Genomic DNA, 24,263 nt, shown 5'->3' on the forward strand with positions numbered 1-24,263 from the left:
CACAGCGGGTTAACGCCCTGGCCCTGCACCCACGTGGGAGACCCGGAGGAAGCTCCTGGCTCCTGCCTTTGGATTGGCGTAGCTCCGGCCATTGCGGCCAACTGGAGAGTGAACCAACAGATGGAAGACCTCTCTCTCTCTCTGCCTCTCTTCTGTGTAACTCTTTCAAATAAATAAATAAATAAATCTTTTTAAAAATCAATTATACCATAATAGCTGACAAGGAAAATGTTAATACTGTTGCCGTTCCAGAGACTTTCAATGTGCAGTTAGAGAAATGTAATAGAAGCAAATTTATTAGTATGAGGAAAGTGACTTTGATGAAAAAGATGAAGATGTCCTGGGGGGAGGGGAGCGGGAATCACAAAAAGATCCCTCAGAGATATTTCACAACATTAAAAAGCACAGAGGATAATGTAGGAGGATGACAATTCACCAAGGCATAGCTCTCCACACATGCTGAGAAGAAAAGTGTTGCTTAAACTATTCTTGATAGTTTTTAGGATAAATAAATAGTTTAATTCTCATTATAATATTTTTAACTACAAAGACAAGTGCCAAGTATAATTTCTAAGACAATTCAATAGGGGATGAATCATCTTCAGCAAATGGTGCTGGAACAGTAGATACCCACATCAATGCATTGAGGTTGAGCCTGTTTCATAATACTATACGCAAAAATTACCTCAAAAAGGATCTAAGCCCTAAACACAAGAGATTCTTCTTAGAAGAAATCACAGGAATAAAATCTTTGTGACCTTGGTCAAGGCAATGCTTTCTTGGATATTTAAAGTATAGCAACCAAAAACAAATCAGAATTTCATCAAAATTCCAAAGTTTTGGGCCAAAGGACACCATCAAAAAAGTGAAAGACAACTTACAGAATGGGAGAAACAATTTTAACTCTTATCTGGTAAGGGTCTAGTACCTAAAATACTTATTGGGCCTGGCATTGTGGCACAACGGGTTAAGCTACCACCTGATACCGACATCCCATGTGTGTGCCAGTTCAAGTCTCAACTGCTCTACTTCTCATCCAGCTGCCTGCTAATGCATCTAGGAAGGCAGCAGACAATAGCCCAAGTCCTTGGGTCCCTGCCACCTACATATTGACCAAGAAGCTGCTGGCTTCAACCTGGCCTTTGCAGTCATTTGGGGAGTGAACCAGCAAATAGAAGGTCTCATTCTCTTTCTCTCTCTCATTCTGCTTTTCAAATAATCTTTAAAAAGAAAAGAAAAAGATATATAACTCAAATTTAAAAGTTGACCAATGGTTTGAACAGAAATTTTTCAAAGTAATCAATTTTTCAGAAATAATCAAAAAGTCCATGAAAAGATGCTGAAGAATATTAACCATCAGGGATATGTAAATAAAAACCATGATAGGATAACACTTCAAACCCCTTAGGATAGCTGTAATAGTAAAAATAGACAAAAATAAATATTGGCAAGGGTGTGAAGTGACTAGAATCTGCATATATGCTGGTGGGATCATAAAATAGTGCAGCCACTTGGAAAAGAGTTTGGTAGCCTTCCCGCCGGTCTGGTGGCCCAGTTGCAGCGTGGCAACCCTCGGCACGCCTGTGAACATGGCGCTGCGAGTGGCTCGGAGCATGTGGGCTGCGGCCTGCAGCCTGCAGCCTGCTCGCAGCCTCGGCTCCCTCCGCACCCTGCTGGCCTCTGCCCTGGCAACTGCGGGCAGGCGCCGTCCGGACGCTGCACAGGGGAACCCGCTGTGCTCTCCGTGTGTAAATTCACAGAGAAACATGAATGGGTAACAAGAGAAAATGGTATTGGAACAGTAGGAATCAGCAATTTTGCATAGGAAGCTTTGGAAGATGTTGTTTATTGTATCTGCCTAAAGTTGGACAAAGTTGAAAAAACAAGATGAATTTGGTGCTTTGGAAAGTGTGAAAGCTGCTAGTGAACTCTATTCTCTATCAGGAGAAGTAACTGAAACCAATGAAGCCCTTGCAGAAAACCCAGGACTTGTCAACAAATCTCGTTATGAAGATGGTTGGCTGATCAAGATGACACTGAATAACCCTTCAGAACCAGATGAACTAATGAGTGAAGAAGCCTATGAGAAATACATAAAATCTACTGAGGGATCAAAGTGGAACCCTTACATGAACTAGTATGGAATAACTTAATCCAGCACAGTTTTATCTTAAATTACTGGCGGACAGGACTTAAAATAGCAACTTTTAGCAAGATTGATGGAAGAAATACTACCTTCAACTCTGCTACTTGAAGAAAATACACCCTAACTTTGTAATGACTACAGATGAACACAATATGCATCTTTTTCACGGTACCTTGTGATTTTTATACTAGGCTCTAGGCACTGGTATTCAGAGAACATAGTTATCTGTGGTAAAAGCTAGTTATAAAAGTAATGTAATTCAACATTGTTATCTTAAGCCTTATTTAATATTCTAACTTGCTTATACCCATCCCTGGATTGGGGTCAAAATATGAATTGATAGAACAATACTATCTTAATTTTGCAGTATACTGCATTTGCTGGTGCTGGTTTATACAGTGAAGCAGCAGCTCTACAGCAAAATAAGAAACATAATAAAATTTTCAACTTCCTCAAAAAAAAAAAAAAAGTTTGGTAGTTCCTCAAATGTTAAAGAGAGTTACCATATGACTCAGCAGTTCCACTTCAGGTAAACATGGGTACTCTGAAAAGTTCATTGGAAGAGTGAATTAGAAGCTAATGTGTATTTTCCATGAACTTTATGATACCCAAGAGAAATTTAAATGTTGCTCACATAAGAACTGGTACACGAATGTGTATAGCAGCATTATGCATTGCAAGCCAAAATGTGAAAACAACTCCAATGTCCATCAACTGAGGAACAGATATATAAAATGTGGTAAGGACATCCATAAAGTAGGGTATCACTGTGCCACGATAAGGAATGAAATATTGATATATGCTACAACATGGTTATACCTTGAAAACACCAGAAGTAAATGAAGTCAGATACTAAAGGTCACATATATTATATTATTCCATTTATGTAAAATATCCAGAATAAGCAAACTGACAGAGAAAAGAGAGTAGACTAGTGGTTACCAGGGGCTTAATGAGGGGGATTGGGAAGTTACTGCTTAAGGGACATGGACAGTGGTTGGTGTTGCAGTACAGTTGGTTAAGCCATTGCTTAAGATACCCACCCACATCCCATTTCAGAGTGCCACTTCAAATCCCTGATGTTGCACCTCTGACCCAGTCCCCTACTAATGTGCCTGGGTAGGCAGCAGATGGTAGCCCAAGTACTTGGACTCCTATACCCATTTGAGACACCCAAATGGAGCTTCTGGCTCCTGGCATCAGCCTGGCCCAGACCTAACTGTTGTAGTCATTTAGGGAAGTAAACTAGGAGATGGAAGATTTCTGTCACTCTGCCTTTCAAATAAATAAACCAAGGACACAGGATTATTTTTAGGGTTATGAAAATGTCTGGAATTAGATTATGGTGATGAGTTCATAATCATGTGACTACAACAAAACTGAAATAAATTTTATGGTATATGAATTATATCTCAATTTAAAAATTTTTTTTTAAAAATTCACCCTGACCACCAAACAGGTACAGTGAGGTCTAGGGAATGAAAAAACAAATTAATAGTGTTAACAGATTTTTTCACTCCCTATATATTTATACTTGGTAAGAATTTTTGATGTTTTGACAAAAAAATGTAAAGGTCACAGAAAAATCATATTTTCATTATTAAGTCATTTGCATGGTTTTAGCTCACAATGTCGCTTTTTACAGTCCCAAGCTATCATGCAAATCAAGAACCAAAAGGTCAGTAAGGAAATCTCAGCTGAAGCATTTCTTGAAGTACTGTAAAAACAACTGAACGCTAATGTGACTGATTACGTACCTGTAATTCCTCTGCTGTGGAAACATCTAGTCCTGTTAGATCTTGTATTCTCATATTAATTCGAGACACCACAGGGTTTTCATAGCCAGAAAGCCAGGCACTAAGAATAAGAAGAAAACACCAGTTTTACTAATGTTTTATTACATGAAGGCCACAGTTCTGTATTTAAAAGCTACAATATATTGTAAAATAACCTTTCTCAAATGGTAAGTAGTTGATTTGCTTCTCAGTATGATTACTGCTAATGAATATTATAAATTTTTTTAAAGATGCCACATTCTAGTTAGAGGTCAAAAAGGAAACAAAGCTAATCTCATTTACTAGAGTTTCTATGAAAACAGTTGGATGAGAGGCTATTTACCACTGGTTACACTGAGAAGTCCTGAAAACTCTAGAAAACTGCATACCAAACTGAAAACAATTGTTCCTTCTAAGTAAAGTTTAAAAACTGGGGGGGGGGGGGGGCACTGTGGTATAGCGGGTAAAGCTGCCGCCTGCAGTGCCAGCATCCCATATGGGCACCAGTTCTACTCCTGGCTGCTCCACTTCCAATCCAGCTCTCTGCTATGGCCTGGGAAAGCAGTGAAAGATGGCCCAGGTCCTTGGATCCCTGCACCCACTTGGGAGACCTGGAAGAGGCTCCTGGCTCCTGGCTTCAGATCGGCACAGCTCCAGCCATTGCAGCCAACTGGGGAGTGAACCAGCAGATGGAAGACCTCTCTCTCTCTCTCTCTCTCTCTCTGCTTCTCCTTCTCTCTCTGTGTAACTCTTTCAAATAAATGAACAAATCTTTAAAAAAAAAAAAAAAGAATTGACTGGGGTGGGAATAATAGGGTCTTCAGCGTGATCTAAATAATGCTAATACTTTATAGGGAAAAATATTCATGTATATCTGCTTAAATAAAAATATAATTTTAAAAGGTACCCAAACACCTCCATTAAGATGGCTATGATAAAAAAGATGGACAAATACAAGTGCTAGTGAGGATGTGAAGAAACTGGCATTCTCATACCTCACTGATGAGAATACAAAACAGTGTAGCCACTTTGGAAAAGAGTCTGGCAGTTCCTCAAAATGTTAAACATGGAGTTACCATATGAGCCATGCCACTTATAGGTATATACTCAATGGAAATTAAATTGTATGTATACACGAAAACTGGTATGGAGGTGTTGCCAGAAGTACTATTAATAATAGAGTCCCAAAGTTTAAACAACCCAAATATTCATCAACTCGTGAGTAGATACATAAAATGTAGTATAACCATAAAATGAAATACTACTGTGTCACAAAAAGGAATTAAATACTGAAACTTACTACAAAATAGAATCTTGAAAACATTGTGAAATTAGTAAACATTACATTAAGAAACTAGATACAAAAGGCCAAATGTTATATTATTCCACTTTTATGAAATATATACAACAGGTAAATCGATAGATATATAAAGTAGCAGAGTGATTTACCAGGTGATGGAGTTAGGAGGGAATGAGGAGTGACTAAGAACGGGTACAGGATTTCCTTGTGGGATGATGAAATGTTCTAGAATTAGACAATGGTGATGGTAGCACAACTAAAAAGACTAAAAATCACTGAAACATACACTTTAAAAATGGTAATTTTGGGGGCTGGCACTGTGGCACAGTGGGTTAAGCCACTGCTAGCAGTGCCAACACTCCATAGGGTCACTGGTTCAGTCCCAGCTGCTCCACTTCTGATCCAGCTCCATGTTAATGTGCCCGGGAAAGCAATGGAAGATGCCCAAAGTTCTTGGGCCCCTGCACACACGTGGGAGACTTGGAAGAAGCTCCTGGCCCAGCTCTGGCCATTATGGCCATTTGGGGAGTAAACCAGCAGATGGGAAGATCAATCTCTAATTCTTTCTTTCTTTCTTTGACAGGCAGAATAGACAGTGAGAGAGAGACAGAGAGAAAGGTCTTCCTTTGCCATGGTTCACCCTCCAATGGCCGCCGCGGCCGGCGCACCGCGCTGATCCGATAGCAGGAGCCAGGTGCTTCTCCTGGTCTCCCATGGGGTGCAGGGCCCAAGCACTTGGGCCATCCTCCACTGCACTCCCTGGCCACAGCATAGAGCTGGCCTGGAAGAGGGGCAACCAGGACAGAATCCGGCGCCCCGACCGGGACTAGAACCCGCTGTGCCGGCACCGCAAGGCAGAGGATTAGCCTAGTGAGCCGCGGCGCCGGCCAATCTCTAATTCTTTCAAATAAAAAAATACTTTTTTAAAAAAATGGTAATTTTTATTGGAACTATATTTGAATTTAAAAAAGTATCCCTTTACAAATGCTTTTCCTCAGCCCTTTTCTTTCTTTACTTTTCTCAAGCTTTGATTCTACAGTTCACAATTTTAACAAAATTATTGCTGAAAGCCTACACTGAACTGTCTGGCAGAAACAGTCCTCTATGAATTTCTTCTCCAAGTGTATACCCATGTCACCAAATCTACTGGAGAATCCTGAAACAGGGCAGTTATGTTCCACTAAAAATTCAAGTGGGTCTTCACTTCCTCCTTCACTCTGACCCTTAACCCACATCAGTGTCCCCCTCACTCAGCAGATCACATCTCCTGCTTCACAGAGAAAATAAAACTATGTAACTTTCTGTATACTTGCATCTACCTGCTCCTGGTCCACTCTAGTTCCTATAGGAGAGATCTCTCTCCATTATCTAAGGCTAATCCTCTGCCTTATTCTTTTAAGTCCTGCCATCTCAGGAACCATAAATCACTAATTAATTCTTCTCTCACCTATAAAAACAACTTTATCCTCTTAATAATTCTTCCCACAGGGGCTAGCTTTGTGGCATAGAGTGTTAAGTCACCACCTGCAACACCAGCATCTCATATGGGCACTGGGTCAGGTCCCGGCTGCTCCACTTCTGATCCCTGATAATGGCCTGGGAAAGCAGCAGAAAATGGCCCAAGTGTTTGGGCCCCTGCACCCACGTGGAAGACCCAGAAGAAGCTCCTGGCTTCATCCCGGCCCACCCCTGGCCGGTGTGGCCATTTGGGGAGTAAATCAGTGGATCGAAGAACTCTGTGTGTAACTCCACCTTTGAATTAATGAACCTTAAAAAAATTCCTCTCGGGCCGGCGCCGCGGCTCACTAGGCTAATCCTCTGCCTTGCGGTGCCGGCGCACCGGGTTCTAGTCCCGGTCGGGGCGCCGGATTCTGTCCTGGTTGCCCCTCTTCCAGGCCAGCTCTCTGCTGTAGCCAGGGAGTGCAGTGGAGGATGGCCCAAGTGCTTGGGCCCTGCACCCCATGGGAGACCAGGAGAAGCACCTGGCTCCTGCTATCGGATCAGCGCGGTGCGCCGGCCGCGGCGGCCATTGGAGGGTGAACCATGGCAAAGGAAGACCTTTCTCTCTGTCTCTCTCTCTCACTGTCCACTCTGCCTGTCAAAAAAAAAAATAATAAATTAAAAAAAATAAAAAATAAAAAAATTCCTCTCATAGTTTTTAACTGGCTATAAGTCTCAACGATTACTGGATAAAAATTAAACATTCTTCAATTACTTCCCTCCAGATACTAATCACTTTCTATTCCCTCTTCAAGTCAATTTTCTCTCAGCCTCCTCATCTGTCAACCCACTCTAATCTAGCTTTAGTGTCTCAATCACATCATCAAAATTATTGTTGGGGGCCAGTGTTATGGCACAGTAGGCTAAGCATCTGCCTGCAGTGCCAGAATCCCATATGGGCACCGATTCAAGTCCTGGCTGCTCCACATGCTTGAGTCCCTACACCCATGTGGGAGACCCAGATGAAGCTCCAGGCTCCTTGGGGTTGGCGCTGTGGCATAGCAGGTAAAGCCGCCGCATGTAGTGCCAGCATCCCATATGAGTGCCAGTTTGAGTCCCAGCTGCTCCACTTCCAGTCCAGCTCTCTGCTATGGCCTGGGAAAGCAGTAGAAGATGACCCAAGGCCTTGGGCCCCTGCACCCACGTGTGAGACTCGGAAGAAGCTCCTGGCTCCGGATTGGCTCAACTCCAGCCATTGAGGCCAATTGGGGAGTGAACCAACAGATGGAAGACCTCCCCCTCCCTCCCTCTCTTCTTTCTCTCTCTCTGCTTCTGCTTCTCCCTCTCCCCCCCGCCCCGCTTCTCCTTCTCTAACTTTCAAGTAAAATAAATAAATCTTAAAAAAAAAAAAAAAAAAGAAAAAGAAAAAAAAACTCCAGGTTCCTGGCTTTGGCCAAAGCAGCCATTTGGGGAATGAACCAGCAGATCAGAAATCCCTCTTTCTGTCTCTCCTTCTAACCTTGCCTTTCAAGTAAATAAAATAAATCTTCAAAAAAAATTTTACCAATGCCACCCATAACCCTACTAAACTAGTAAAGCTAATGACATTTTTCTAATTCTCATTGTATTTGTTCCTTCAGTAATACTGAAAAAAAATTGTATTATTCATTTACTGTTGAGATTTTATGATTTATTTATTCATTTTAAAGGCAGAGCAATAGAGAAAGGGAAAGAGAGAGAGGGAGGAAGTTTATGTGTATGTGGTGGGGGTGGGGGTGGGGGCAGTCTTTCATTGCTGGTTCATTTCCCAAATGGCTGTAATGGCTGTGGTTAGACCAGGCTGAAGCTGCCTAAAACTCCATCCAGGTCTCCCAACTGAGTGGCAGGGCTCAAGCACCTGGGTCATCATCCATTGTTTTCTCAAGCACATTAGCAGGGACCTGGACTGGAAGTAGAGCAGCTGGAACTTGAGCCACCTCTACAGTATGGGATACTGGCATTGTAAGTGGTGGCTTAACATGCTGTGCCACCACACCAGCCCCACTGTATGGATTTGTACAATGTCACTAGCTACTTGCTTGAATAACAAGCAACACTGTCACACTGGGTGACCACACTTCTAATACATGAGTAAGAAAGACACCTTCCAGTAAACACCTAATACTATTTTGCTGGTTTTAGGGATTCATAATAAGTATACATAGTATAAAATTCTTATTATAGCATATATAAGCATAAATAGTATTTTAAATAGCCTATTACTTATTAGCATGGACAAAATAAATCTTAAGGATAAATATATTTATGACATATTATCTTGTAGATCATTACTACAAAGTAAAGAAAAAAAAACCACTTCAAAAAATAGCCAACCAGAATCAAAGACACTTTCTCTATCATTTTATCTTTTTTTTTTTTTTTTTTTTTTTTGACAGGCAGAGAGAAAGGTCTTCCTTTGCCGTTGGTTCACCCCCTAATGGCCGCTGCGGCCGGCACACCATGCTGATCCGAAGCCAGGAGCCAGGTGCTTCTCCTGGTCTCCCATGCGGGGGCAGGGCCCAAGCACTTGGGCCATCCTTCACTGCACTCCCGGGCCACAGCAGAGAGCTGGCCTGGAAGAGGAGCGACCGGGACAGAATCCGGCGCCCCAACCGGGACTAGAACCCGGTGTGCCGGTGCCGCAGGCGGAGGATTAGCCTAGTGAGCCATGGCACCGGCCATCTCTACCACTTTAAATAAATTATTACATGTTTGTATACATCATTATTTATATTACTTTAACTAGACCGAATGAGCTCACCTAACTTGTCTTTTCAGAGCATGTACCTGAATGTTTATCTTTTAAAAATTGAAGTTCAAGATGCTGGCCTGAACCCGAGGATAAAGGAGTCAGCAGGAGAAGAGCTGAAGGAGAAACTGAGGCAATGAAGTCACATGGCTAGTCTGTTGGAAAGGCTGGGCTCTGGGACCCAAGTAGTCTGACCCCAGAGCCCAAGATCCTCCCCACCATGCTAATAATCATTCTCAACACGAAACACTGAATCTCAGGACACTTCTCCAGCTAACCCTTGAGGGAGATTCTTCACTTGGTTCTTCTGTGCACAAACCTCTTGCAGTGTGGTGGTCTGTTAGCCTGTGTTTACCTTCTCTCAAAGCTGAGGGTCCAAACTTCTGCAGGGTCCTCGCAGCATGTCAGGGCACCCAGCATGTTTTGAGCACATTTAGGCTATTCTGGTTCCAGAGTCTGTGATGCCCTACACTGGGTGCTTTTTAAAAATAACTGGGACCAGGAACTGTGGCTCAGTGGGATAAGCTACTGCTGGGGAGGCCTGTCTGCTTCCCAGCCAGCTACCTGTTAATGCATCTAGGAAGCAGCAGGTGATGGCTTAAGGGTTTGAGTTCCTGCCACCCATGTGGGGGACCAGGATGGAGTGCCTGGTTCCTGGCTTTGGTCTGGCCCAGTCCTGGCTATTGTGGCCAACTGGGGAGTAAGCCAGCAGATAGAAAATCTGTTTCTTCTCCTCTCTCTGGCACTCTGCCTTTCAAATAAATAAATGTCTTAAAAACATTAAAAAATGAAAAATAACTGAAGCAAAAAAAAAAAAAACACCTAAAGTTCATTTCTCTGACCTAGGCAAGCTTACGCAAATTTTTAGGGTTCTTTGGATTCTTTTTAGTATTGTTCACTTTCTAAAAAACTTATTTGAGGCAGAGAAACAGAGAGAACTCCCATTCACCCACAATGGTTCTTGGCTGGGGCCTGAAACCAGGAGTCAGGAACAGGATCCAGATCTCCCAGGTGGATGGCAGAAACCTAATTATTTGAATCATCACCCCTGCTCCAACTGCTAGGCTAAATCCCACCCTTGTTCTAGTACTGCCAAAAAGATGGTCACTAACATAAATACAAATTTTTAAATTTTGAACTGTAAAAAATTTCCACACATATTTGGACAAAGATAATTCTATTTGCTGGAACAAATTTTTGCTTCCACTAAAGTTGATATAATCATCCAGAAATTTCTCAAAATACAGATATTTGAAATTCCCTTCCTAAACTTTCAAAATACAGATGCTTCCAGAGCAAAAGGGATTCAATTAACTGAAATCAGAACACATATATTTTCTACTATTTTGCATCTGAGATGCAGTTTCCTTATATTTCAAACAAAAAACATTCATTTATTTTACTTTCCAAGAGTTTTCAAAATTCAGGTTTTTAAAAAAATATTTATTTATTTGAAAGGCAGAATTACAGAAAGGCAGAGACAAAAAGAGAAACAGAAGGCTTCCATCTGCTGGGTTCACTCCCCAAATGGCCACAACAGCAGGAACTGCACCAATGCAAAGCCAGGAGCCAGGAGCTTCTTCTGGGTCTCCCATGCAGGTGCAGGGGCCCAAAGACTTGGGCCATCTTCTACTGCTTTCCCAGGCATAGCAGAAAGCCGGATCAGAAGAGAAGCAGCTGGGACTCGAACTGGCACCCATAAGGGATACTGGTACTGCAGGCTGTAGTTTTACCTGCTACGCTACAGTGCCATCCCCCAAAATTCAGATTTATAGTGATGGGTAAAAAATGTCTCAACATGGCTATTAAATACTCAAAATAGTAAAACCTTTTTATTTGTTAAAATATAAAAGTATGCGAGTATTTAAAAAAGCTCATGGAAAATAATTTTAATTCAAAAAACTTTGAAATTCATGCATAATTTTTCATAATACACACTGTCCTTGAACTTTATGAAGACTCTGTGTATATAAAATTTCAAAAAATTTCCACAGCAAAATAACATTATCTTTTAATTTCATTTTTCCATGAAGTACCCTCATATGCTAGATACTTTATGGGGCAAATTCCTTCATTACACTTAAGACGTGGGGTTGGTATTGTGGTGCAGCAGGTTAACCTGTCATCTGCATCCCATTTTGCGTCCCTGCTGCTCTACTTCCAATCCAGCTTCCAGCTAATGGCCTGAGACAAGCAGCATAAGACCACCTGAGTCCTTGGGTTCCTATTTCCCACATGGGAGAACCGGATGAAGCTCCTGACTTTGGCCTATCTCAGCCCTGGCTGCTGAAACCACGGGAGGAATGAACCAGCAGACTGAAGACTTCTTTCTCTCTTTGGATCTGTGGCTTTCAAATTAAATAAATATAATCTTAAAAAAAAGTTAAGACGTCTCTCAATATATATATATATTGCATTTTTAAAAGTGTGAACACATTTTTCTTAAAAGCAATGACTAAAGTCACTATGCTATAGAATTCTTTTTTCACTATGTTGTTCACTGTGTTTCACTATGTAGATGTACATACACGTACATGCACACACACAGAATACTCCACTAAGACCAGATGAACTTATACTAGTGTCAGAGTCTCCTGATGCCACTGGCAAAGTGCTGGCTGCCAGTAGTATCCCATCGAGAGAGGGAGAGAGGGAGAGAGAGAGGGAGGGAGGGAGGGAGGAAGGGGGAGGGAGAGGGAGAGGGAGGGAGGGAGAAAGGGGGAGGGAGGGAGGGAGGGAGAGGGGGAGGGGGAGGGAGAGGGGGAGGGAGGGATAGACTGACAGACAGGGAGGGAGGATAGACAGACAGACGGACAGATAGAAAGAAAGATATGGATGGATGGAGAGACAGTATACTTAATATATAAAGCATCGTTGCACCTTTCTCAAAATTCTAATAATTGTAATTGTAGCTTTTCAGAGCTATAAAAGATTTAAAATAAGTTTGAAAAGTTTTAGAAATACTTAGTTTTTGAGGGAAAAACATTCATAGATCACTTTTCAACACTAATTTATTTTGACTTGCTGCCAAGAGTCCAATGACTCTGTGGAATGGATATTCCTTTAAAAGATTCACAGATAGAAAATTTCCAAAATAAATAAAGTCTTCTAAAACAGTGAATTTGTGAAATTTTGTTTTATATATTTCATAGAAGTATCCAAATCGGGAGAATTTACAAATTTTATGACAGCTGAAACATCTACAACCACGCAACAACCTCTGCTAAAATATGACAGCTTAAGTCTTTAAATTTTTTTAAAAAAATATTTATTTGAAAGGCAGAGTTATAGGTTGGTGCTGTGGCTCACTTGGTTAATCCTCCACCTGCGGCGCCAGCACCCAGGTTCTAGTCCCAGTTGGGCCCCGGATTCTGTCCTGGTTACTCCTCTCCCAGTCCAGCTCTCTGCTGTGGCCTGGGAAGGCAGTGGAGGATGGCCCAAGTGCTTGGGCCCTGCACCCACATGGGAGACCAGGAAGAAGCACTTGGCTCCTGGCTCCAGATAGGCATAGCGCTGGCTGTAGCGGCATTTTGGGGGTGAACCAATGGAAGGAAGACCTTTCTCTCTGTCCCTCTCTAACTCTGCAGGAAAGAAGGAAAGAAGGAAAGAAGGAAAGAAGGAAAGAAGGAAAGAAGGAAAGAAGGAAAGAAGGAAGGAAGGAAGGAAGGAAGGAAGGAAGGAAGGAAGGAAGGAAGGAAGGAAGGAAGAGAGGGAGGGAGGGAGGGAAGGAAGGAGGGAGGGAGGGAGGGAAGGAGGAAAGGAGGGAAGGAGGGAGGGAGGGAGGGAGGAGGGAGGGAAGGAAGGAGGGAAAGAGGGAGGGAGGGGTAAGGAAGGAAGGGGACGGGGGGAGAGGAGAGAAAGGGGGAGAGGGGGGAGAGGAGAGGAGAGGAGGGGAGGGGAGGGGAGGGGAGGGGAGAGGAGAGGAGAGGAGAGGGGGGAGAGGAGAGGAGAGGGGAGAGGAGAGGTGAGGAAGGGGGAGAGGAGAGGTGAGGAAGGGGGAGAGGAGAGAGGAGAGGAGAGGAGAGGGGGGAGAGGAGAGGAGAGGAGAGGAGAGGTGAGGAAGGGGGAGAGGAGAGAGGAGAGAGGAGAGAGGAGAGAGGAGAGGAGAGGAGAGGAGAGGAGAGAAAGGGGGAGAGGAGAGAAAGGGGGAGAGGAGAGAAAGGGGGAGAGGGGGGAGAGGAGAGAAAGGGGGAGAGGGGGGAGAGGAGAGGAAGGGGGAGAGGAGAGAAAGGGGGAGAGGAGAGGAGGGGAGAGGAGAGGAGAGAAGGGGGAGGGGAGGGGAGGGGAGAGGAGAGGAGAGGAGAGAAGAAGGGGGAGAGGAGAGGAGAGAAGAAGGGGGAGAGGAGAGGAGAGGAAGGGGGAGGGGAGAGGAGAGGAAGGGGGAGAGGAGAGGGGGGAAAGGAGAGGAGAGAAAGGGGAGAGGAGAGGAGAGAAAGGGGAGAGGAGAGAAAGGGGGAGAGGAGAGAAAGGGGGAGAGGAGAGGAGAGGGGAGGAGAGGAAGGTGGAGAGGAGAGGAGAGGAGAGGGGAGGGGAGGGGAGGGGAGAGGAGAGAGGAGAGAGGAGAGAGAGGGTTATAAAGAGAGAGACAGAGGGAGAGGCAGAGAGAGACAGAGGGAGAGGCAAAGAGAGACAGAAAAAGACAGAAAGAGAGGTATCTTCCATCTGCTGACTACTCCCCAGTGGCCAGGGCCAGGCCTGGCCATAGCCTGAAATCTAGAACTCCATCCAGAAATCCCACGTGAACGGCAGGAACCAAGCACTCAGGCCACCTTCTGCTGCTTTCCCAGGTGCCTTAGTAAGGAGGTGAATCAGAAAAGGAACAGTCAGGACTCAAACTGGTGTTCATACAGGATGACAGCATCACAGGCAGCATCTTAACCTGCTATGCCACAATGCTTGCCCCCTAAGTCCTTTTATTTATTTAAATTTTTTTTTACGGAGTTTCATTTTTATAGAGTGAATATTCTTTAATTCAATGGGAAATTAGCTTAAGCTCAACTTAAAATTAAGAGTTAATCATGAGGGCTGGCATTGTGGCATAGCGGGTAAAGTCACTCCCTGCAGTATTGGCATCCCATTTGGGAGCCAGTTCAAGTCCTGGCTGCTCCACTTCCAATCCAGCTCCCTGCTAGTGTGTGCCTAGGTAAGCAGCAGAAGATGGCCTGCTCCAACACCCACAAGGGAGACCTGGAAGAAGCTCCTGGTTCCTAGCATTGGATCAGGCCAGCTCTGGCCACTGAAGCCATTTGGGGAGTGAACCAATGGATGGTTCTCTCTCTAACTCTGCCTTTCAAATAAATAAATCTTAAAAAACTAAAAAGTTAATCACAATGCTCAACAGTAATGTAAATGTCCCAAAACATGTCTATTTAAATTGGTTTCTGAAACTCCTTACCATTTATTAGTATTCTTTAGGGATAACTGCTCTTATGATTAAAATCAAAATTACATCAAAGCAAATTTAAATTTTCTTTATGTTTTTGGATGGGGTTGAGGACACTCTACCCCAAAAAGTGGCACCTTGGCATTTGAGGCAACAACAGAAGCAGAAAGTCTTCCTGAACTGACTCTTCTCTCCTGAACCAGGCCTCCAAAGAATCCTCTAACCTTCCTTTAAGGGGCAGGTAAGTGACGGCATTTGATCCAAGGGCTAAGATGTTTCTTGGGGGGCTGGCGTTGTGATATAGTGGGTTACGTCACCGCCTTTGACGCCAGCATCCCATAGAGGTGGTGGTCTGTGTCCTGGCTGCTCTACTTCCCATCAGCTCCCTGCTTATGTGCCTGGGAAAGCAGCAGAAGATGGCCCAAGAGCTTGAGCTTCTGCACCTACAAGGGTGATGGAGAAGAAACTCCTGGCTCCTGGCTTCAGCCTGGGCCACTGCAGCCATGTGAGGAGTGAGCCAGCAGATTAAAGATCTCTCTGTTTCTCCCTCTCTCTATCTGTAACTCTGCCTTCAAATAAGTAACTAAAAGAAAGAGAAAAAGACACTGCTTGGAACACCAGCATCCCATACTGGAGTGTCTGAATTTGAGTCCTGGCTACTTCGCTTCAGTTTCAGCTTTCTGCCAAGGTACACCCAGAAGTTAGCAGGCAATGGTTTAATGGTTTAAGTACTTGGGTTTCTGCCACCCACATTGGAAATGGACTGAATTCTGGGCTCCTGGCTTTGGCACGGCCCAGCCCCAACTGCAACAGGCATTTGGGGAATGAACCAGTGGATAGGAGATCCCTGTCTCTTTGCCTTTCAAATAAAATAATAATAAATACAAATTAAAAATTAAGTCTGGAACCAGCGTTGTGATGAAGCAGATAAAGCCACTGTCTCTGCCTCTAACTCTTCATTTCAAATAAATAAATCTTTAAAATAAAAGAAACAATTAAAAAAATTAAGTAGATCAGGGCTGGTGCTGTGGCATAGCAAATAAAGCTGCTGCCTGAAGTGCCAGCATCCCATATGGGTGCTAGTTCAGTCCTAGCTGCTTCACTTCCAATTCAGCTCTCCGCTATGGCCTGGGAAAGCAGTAGAAGATGGCCCAAGTCCTTGGGTCCCTGCACCCATTTAGGAGACCTGGAAGAAGCTCCTGGCTCCTGGCTTCGGATTGGCCCAGCTTTGGCCATTGTGGCCATTTGAGGAGTGAACCAGCAGATGGAAGATCTCTTTCTCTCTACTTCTCTGTAACTCTGCCTTTCAAATAAATAAATAAAATCTTTAAAATAAAAAAAACTAAGTAGATCATGCAGCAAGCTGTTTGCATAGAAGTTAAGACACTGGTTGGAGCACCCACATCCTATATATGAGTGACTGGGTTCAAATCCTGGTTCCTCTACTGATTCTAACTTCCCATGAACGTGCATCCTGGGAGGCAGCAAGTGATGGCTCGGTGTTTGGATCCTTACCACCCACTTAGGAGATCTGGACTGAGTTCTCGTTCCCAGGTTTGACTAGGCCCAGCCCCTATATGCTGGGGAGTGGACTAGTAGATGGGAACTCTCAGTCTCTCAAATAAATCAAACTTTTAAAAATAAAGTAGATCATAAAACTTTCATTCTAAAGGTAACTTCCCTATCCCTAAAGGAAAGAAACGTCCTTATTCTTGAATATACAGAGATGCCAAGAAACATCTGAATGGGCCTTGCCAAGTTCCATCCACTTTACTACCATTAGTTGATAACTCCCTTTGCCCGATCATACTTTCGTAAGACTGTCCACTCTTATCAAACTTAGTATAAAAATATACAGTATTCCCTATTCTTTGAGTCATCATTTCTGAAGGCTTCATGTCATGTAAAACTTATATTAAATAGATTTGTATGCTTTTCTCTAATTTATCTGTCTTTTGTTATAGGGGTCTTAGCCATGACCCTAATAACAGGAGAGAAAAAAATTTTCTACACCTACTGAAACCAAGGGGCAGGTGGTGGTATATGGCAAATACAGTTAGGAAACCAGGATATGTGTATGGTGATAAGTTTAATTTATGAATGACATATGGCTTTTCCCAAAAACAAATAAGGAAATGTTCAATAAGTGCATTCTTTACAGTACTTCTGCTAGCACTTACTGCAGTTAATCTTCAAATTGTTTCTGTTTATCTCCTAAAATAGTCATTAAAATCTATTACTCCTTTGCATAATTTTTAGTTGAAAATTTTTTTTACAATAGTATCAAAATATTTGATTCTGTTATACTGAAAATAATAATAATTTCCGTAAAAACTTTTACCATTTTATCAGTGGACTCTAAATACCATATGAACATGATCCACTCTAAAAATATATAACAAAATATTTTTAATATTGCCAATTTTATATCATGCTTTTTCCCCCTCGGACAGATGGAGTCCCTGGAGGTGGCAGCAGAGATTTTGCCTACAGATAGACATTTAACAATGTCTAGGAACATTTTTAATTTCTATAATTGGACCAAGAGTGCTACTGGCTGAAGACAGCCCAATAATAAAGAAGATATGACTCAAAATGCTAACGGTTCTGAATTTGAGAAACCTTGGGCTAGAGCAAGGGTAGTGAACTTTTCTTGCAAGGGCCATGCGGGTATTTATAACATTATTCATGGCACATACAAAATTATCAACTTGAAATTTAGCCTGCTACAGATTTGCTGAATTTTGAGTTGCAGCCCGCAGTTGCCTTGGCAGGGCCAGTGGGCCAGACATTCCCCAACCCTGTAAGAGACACACATTTTTATACCTGGAAGTCTTTATTCATCACTTTATTTTACTCTCTAAAATAAAAATATTCATAATTGATAAAAACAATTATTTTTATATTTTAATCCAAATAAATGATTAAACAATTGTTGTCAAATACAGAAAGTAAAAAATACATTAAAACATTCCTAATGAAATGGATAGGGCCTATGTTTATTACTTCTGCTATTGTTACTATGGATAAATATTACTTATTGTTAGAGTACTAGAGAAAATAAAGAATTCAGCACAATGATATTTCTATTTTTACTTTTATAAGAGGTTGAGAAACATTCTTCACATAAAGAGATGAAAAAGGAGTTCAGTTGGAGTGTTCCTTCTATTTTATGTTCCTTCTAATTTATATACCTAGGTTACCCAGTGATCTATTTTTTGAAACTATTCTAGTGTTCTATCAGCTAATGATCGCATTAGATTCTCCTTAAACACTGCTCAAAGGAATCTGAAACTGATGGCTTGCAAATGTTTTGTTGCGTAGTCATTCAAGGCATTTACTTTCTCAGTGCCTACAGCTCACTACAGGGTGACCCAGAGCTTTTGAAACCCCTTCTTTACAGAGTCCAAAAAAGGCAATATTCTATCAACAGTCCTCGGGAACTTCTCTTACTTCAATGTGAGAATACATCACTTAGCAGTTAGGGTTTGGGAGCCTCACCACTTTATAATCTAATAATTTACTTAGAAAAACCTCTATCAATTGACCCATAACTATACTATTTATTAGTCCATCCTGAAAATTCAAGAACAGATATCATCAAATACCTAAAGCTAACAGCTTAGCTGTTGGAAAACATGAGTTTTGTGAGAATCAGATTCTCAAGAAAGAAGACAGTCCAATACGCCTGACGCCCTCTTCGTCACTCCCTTACCTCTTAGACACTCTGTACTGTGCTGTGGTCAACTTTCCAGTCTCAGGGTCATGTACTGTAGCTCGGCTTAGCTACAAAAAAAAAAAAAAAAAAGAGAAAGGACAAGAACTTACTCTAGTAGCAGGCAATTTTGGGCTTTTTTGGGTTTTGTTTTGCCAAGCCACAGGTGATTGGAAGGGTTCAGATTGGTCTGGATAGTAATGGTTTCATATCAGTAAAAAATGTGTAGATAGGTGGCAATAAGACAAGCCACTTCCAAATCAAGAGAAAAACAGGCTGACAGATTTTATAGATTTATTGTCCTTTCACTTTTTTTAAATAAAAATCATTTGAAGCTGTATGTGGATGATTTATGGCACTGGGTTTCACAGGACTTTTCACAGACCTAGAAGTTTAATGTTAATGTTTTAAAAAAAAAATCGGTATTCTCTTTAAATTCAGTTTTTTAAAACTCTCATTGAGACAATTTTTCAATCTTTCTGGAGAAGTTAAAAATTGCCAGGTAATTTTTAGGAGACTGAGCTGAGAAGCATAACTCTGTTCTTTCCATCACCAATTTTTGAGTTAGCAAGTTTTTTTTTTAAATAAAAAATTCTACAGATTACTCCATAATGTCAATGGTATTTTTCAATACATAAAAACAAATGCCAGCATAATCGCCATGAAAGATGAGGTGAATCACTACAACAGTTATGAATGTAAGACAAATGCATAAGCAAACTCTGTGCCTAGATTAACCAGGAAGCTTCTTTTTCTTTATTTTCCCCTTTGGCCACAAAAGGGACAAAACTGCATCAGGCCATTTCCAGGATATTTGATACTCAATCTGAAGAAAGATACCAAGTATATTAATTCTCTAAAAATAAGAAATCAATCAAAAAGTAAAAACAGAACTTCTAGTTGAAGGGAAAGACCTGTGAAACACAAAGTTTACCCATGCCTTATCCTGTTTATAAATAAGGTGGTGACTTGAGCTGGAGACTGAAAATGACCTATTTCCTTAAATGACTAATAATTCCTGTAGGATACACAAAACACTTATTAGAGGCCAAAATATGCAGCTTACACATCTCTTACCTTTTGCTAATTCTGTAATGTACCGTCTCCAAGTCTCCTGTTATTGGATTTGAAATGGTGGCTCGCCTCAGCTGTGAAGCCAACCATCAAAATAGTTGCATTACAAGACAAAAAAATGAATCACATTTATCCAACCAGTCAGAATTCTGGGATTTTTTTTAACAAAGGTAGATGTAAAGAGAAAGTAACTCCATACACTTCCAGTCACCTTGTGTTGAGCCTTGAAAGTCAGCTGGTTTTTCAGGTTTTTGTGTTTTCTAAAAATCATTTTTGTTTAGCATGAATAAAGGATCCATAAACAAAGGATCCATAAACAAAGGAGATTTGAAATCAAATTTCTTCAATGATTAGAAGATGTGAAAGTGAAGGAGAAAAAAAAACTGCTTTAAACTTGGTCTACAGTTATAAGAAGAATGGCTTAATTTTTTTTTTTTAGCAATGAAACTGTTTGTAAAAGTTAATAACATTGTTTAAAATTCATTTTAAGGTCAATCTTTTCTACCTTTAAGATAACTATTCAGTTATCTTGGAATGAGCACAAAGGCAGATGAAAAGAACTCATAAATGTTAAAACCAGTAACAAAGAGATAATAGCCAAGATAATGATATAAACTTTTTTTTAAAAATGGAATGATGATTCTGAGGTTAACAAGAGATTATGAGATTTTATTGTCTGATTTTATTGACCAAAAATAATCTAAACTGAGGAATCTCCTTTGAAGGCTGGGGCCTTCAAACTCAGATATATTAAGACCTGATCTCCAGTGTAGAATGAATTCTAACTGAATATTCTACCAACATCTGTGGTTGACAGGTTTACTGACCACAAATAAAGAATCAAAGTAAGAATTCAAAAGAGAATCAGTATTGTGTATCTGTGTGTAGCATTCAGCTTGGCAACAGATTTATAAAAATCCATACCGGAGAACACTCTGACATATTAGAGCAGTCTTATGCATTTATTTGTAATCTTTAGGAAAACACAAAGTTTTTGTTAAAAATTTGGTAAAGTAATAGAACTTGAAAAATTCTAAGCTTTTTTTTTTTTTTTTTTTTTTGGACAGGCAGAGTGGACAGTGAGAGAGAGAGACAGAGAGAAAGGTCTTCCTTTTGCTGTTGGTTCACCCTCCAATGGCCGCTGCAGCCGGCACACCGCACTGATCCGAAGGCAGGAGCCAGGTACTTATCCTGGTCTCCTATGGGGTGCAGGGCCCAAGCACTTGGGCCATCCTCCACTGCACTCCCTGGCCACAGCAGAGAGCTGGCCTGGAAGAGGGGCAACCGGGACAGAATCCGGTGCCCCGACCGGGACTAGAACCTGGTGTGCTGGCGCCGCAAGGCGGAGGATTGGCCTAGTGAGCCGCGGCGCCGGCCCTAAGCTTATTTTATAGCATCAATATACAGATAATTCAAACTTTTATGATGTAACAAGGGTTAGCAAACTCACAGGCCAAGTTCAGCTGTCATCTGTTCTTAGAAATAAAATTTACTGGAATACAGCCATACTCATTAATATACATATTTTCTTTGGTAGATTTTGCACTACAATGTCAGAGCTGAGTAGCTATGATAGAGACCATATGGCCTACAAGCCTAAAAAGTATTTAATAACTTGACTGTTACAGAAAAAAAATCTGTTAACCCTAGTGCAGTAAAGAAAACAAAACTCTGCCTAGCATTCATTTCACAATGTCATTGTGAAAGTGATGGCATTTTGTATTTTAGTATCAGTGAGAACAAATATGTTTTAATAACAAGCTGATGGGGAAAAAAGGCAAGAGCATTAAATACAGTCTTTCCCACATTCTCCCAAGTTTACAGTATTGAGTCTAACCTACACAAGATTAATTTTCTTAATAGGATGAAAGCAAAAAACTATGATGTCACCATTTCAAATCAGTATGATGCCCATGCTAATTATATCTTTCTAGTAATAATGTGCCTAAAAGAGAATACTTCAAGTATTCTTTTAGATAAAAATATAGAAAATATGAAAAAGGTGAGTTTTCAGAGGTCTCTGAAATTAAGACTCAAAAATATAGAAGTCTTTCAGGAAGATGGTAAAACACAAAATTGCCAAGTGTGAATAAAAATCTCATCCATGATTTTCATAATTCAGTTCTTAAAACTCAGTTGGAAGAAATGTTTCTTATGTTGGCAACAAACTGAGAAAAACTGGCATAATTAGACTGTAGTTAACAACTGCAGTATCTGTGGTGTTTCTGCCATATCAACTATCATTTCTATTATTTTACAAAGAAAAAATGGATACACAGGTATAGTAAATTGAGAGGAGAGAAAGAAAAAAAATTATTTACCCTTGGTTTTGCTAGATCTTTGACAATTTCAATTTCTGCATCAGAAATAATATCATGGAAGCGAATAATACGAGGCTTGTCCCACTCATCCTCCTGCTTTGCTGGAGCCAGAATGAATTTAGGATTCCGGTTTCCATCATGATAGCGGCAAAAGAGTTTTTTCTGTCTCCGAGGAGTCTAAAAATAGAATATGATAAGCAATAAGCATGTTAGAGCATTAATATTGTAAATACCTATTCCTGTGCAAATAAGAAATAATTATATTTGCATCTACACAGAGTAATTCTGCAATTAAACATGAAAGAAACCGTCCTCTGCAAATATTTTCTACCCAACAGTACCTTTGGGGTTTTAAAATTGTTATTACTGGGGCTGGTGCTGCGGCGCAGCAGGTTAAAGCCCTGGCCTGAAGCGCCAGCATCCCATATAGGGGCTGGTATCCCATATGGACGCCGGTTCTATTCCCGGCTGCTCTTCTTCTGATCCAGCTCCCTGCTATGGCCTGGGAAAGTCCTTGGGCCCCTGCACCCCTGTGGGAGAACCGGAAGAAGCTCCTGGCTTCAGACTGGTGCAGCTCCGGCCGTTGCGGCCATCTGGGGAGTGAACCAGCAGATGGAAGACCTCTCTCTCTGTCTCTACCTCTCTCTGTAACTCTTTCAAATAAATAAAATTTTAAAAAAAGAATTTATAAAAAACATAGGCGGGCACCGCGGCTCACTAGGCTAATCTTCCGCCTGCGGCGCCGGCACCCCAGGTTCTAGTCCCGGTTGGGGCGCCAGATTCTGTCCCAGTTGCTCCTCTTCCAGTCCAGTTCTGTGTTATGGCCTGGGAAGGCAATAGAGGATGGCCCAGGTGCTTGGGCCCTGCACCAGCATGGGAGACCAGGAAGAGGCACCTGGCTCCTGGCTTCGGATCAGCGCAGAGCGCCGGCCGCAGCAGCCATTTAGGGGGTGAAGCAACAGAAGGAAGACCTTTCTCTCTGTCTGTCTCTCTCTCTCACTGTCTAACTCTGCCTGTCAAAAATTAAAATTTTTAAAAATTTTAAAAAAACATTGTTATTACTGATTATTTTCTAGGAGTGGGCTGAACCTTAAATAAGATAAAAAGTAGGTTTCTATTTTAAGCCTTTTCTCATCAAAATAAAGTTCAAGTGATTAAATATAACAAAATGTTCATGGAAATATGACATGAATGCTCAGCATTGCTCCCCCAACTTCACAAAGTAAATGGGAAGCAGCCAGAAAAGGTCATCATTTTTAGAAGAAAAACAAAACCAGGTTTTGTCTCACAGTTAAATGCTTTTAGCCAAAAAAGGGGGGGGGCAATTTTTAAAAGCAAAAGAATAAACAACTTTGAAGAATTATCAAAGAAATCATGTGCTTTTCTTGGGGGTATAATAAAAGAAATGAATGCTGCCTTTAATCATCTAGGAACTGAATCAATAAAACATGTTATTTCACTACTGAGCCTTCTCAAATAATTATGTCATATGAATCAGGAGTACAATTATTTTGTTTTAATTATTAAATAATATACTAAGACAAATAATGATTTAAGTTTATTCTCAATGCCCTTTATTTACCTAGAGTCAAATTCAAGGCCTTAATGAGACTTTTATATAACGATGAGATAAATTTAATTATCCTGAAAAAAGGATGGTCCTTCAACCATGTGCAGCATTGACATATGTATCTGTAAACTGACTCCTGTTTTGTACCTACAGTTTTATTCGACGAGCTACCAAGGGTAGTAAAAATATTCATTATTGGAAATTTAAACACTAAATAGGTATTTGATGGTATTATGGAACTATCAGGAATTTTTTTAGGTGTGACAATGGTACTATGATTACTTCAAGACTTTATCTTTAAAATATACAGACTAGGGCCAGCACTGTGACACAGCACTGCCTGCAATGCCAGCACCGCAATTTGGGAACCTATTCAAGCAGTGGCTGCTCCACTTACAATCCAGCTCCCTGCTAATGTGTCTGCGAAAGCAGTGAAAGATGGCCCAAGTGGTTGGTTGGGCCTCTAAACCCACGTGAAAAATCCAGAAGAAGGTCAGGCTTCAGGCTTCCCCATTTCTGCCTAACACAGCCTGGCTATTGCAGCCATGTGGGGAGTGAACCAAGATGAAAGATCTCTGTCTCTCCCTATCTATAACTCTGCCTTTCAAATAACTAAAAAATAAGTCTAAAAAAGATACAGATTAAAACATTTAGAAACGAAAGGATAAAAAATATTAAGTAGTCTAATGAAGTATTCCTATCTGGTATTTACTTATTAGCTCCCAAAGTAAAATCAAGCACATCCTCATAG

General features: G+C 41.3%; 1 protein-coding gene and 1 pseudogene across 2 annotated transcripts in view; one reads left to right on the forward strand and one right to left on the reverse strand.

Annotated features, from left to right (window-relative positions):
* Window positions 1-24,263, reverse strand: part of P4HA1 (prolyl 4-hydroxylase subunit alpha 1) — a 103,062-nt gene that overhangs the window by 27,246 nt on the left and 51,553 nt on the right. Inside the window, exons 8-10 of one of the 2 annotated variants that reach the window (XM_002718425.6) lie at window positions 21,943-22,119; window positions 18,548-18,618; window positions 3,904-4,003 (exon numbers count right to left, since the gene is read on the reverse strand). In XM_002718425.6, coding sequence (XP_002718471.1) covers window positions 3,904-4,003; window positions 18,548-18,618; window positions 21,943-22,119 — 348 coding nt within the window. Of the gene's footprint in view, window positions 1-3,903; window positions 4,004-18,547; window positions 18,619-19,624; window positions 19,696-21,942; window positions 22,120-24,263 lie in introns of both variants that reach the window. The other variant, XM_002718426.6, reaches the window with a different exon arrangement.
* LOC127484195 (glycine cleavage system H protein, mitochondrial pseudogene) lies at window positions 1,490-2,138 on the forward strand (annotated as a pseudogene).

The sequence above is a fragment of the Oryctolagus cuniculus genome, chromosome 15 (genome assembly GCF_051225735.1).
Source record: "Oryctolagus cuniculus isolate XC-2025 breed Fujian yellow rabbit chromosome 15, ASM5122573v1, whole genome shotgun sequence".
Taxonomy (NCBI): Eukaryota; Metazoa; Chordata; class Mammalia; order Lagomorpha; family Leporidae; genus Oryctolagus; species Oryctolagus cuniculus.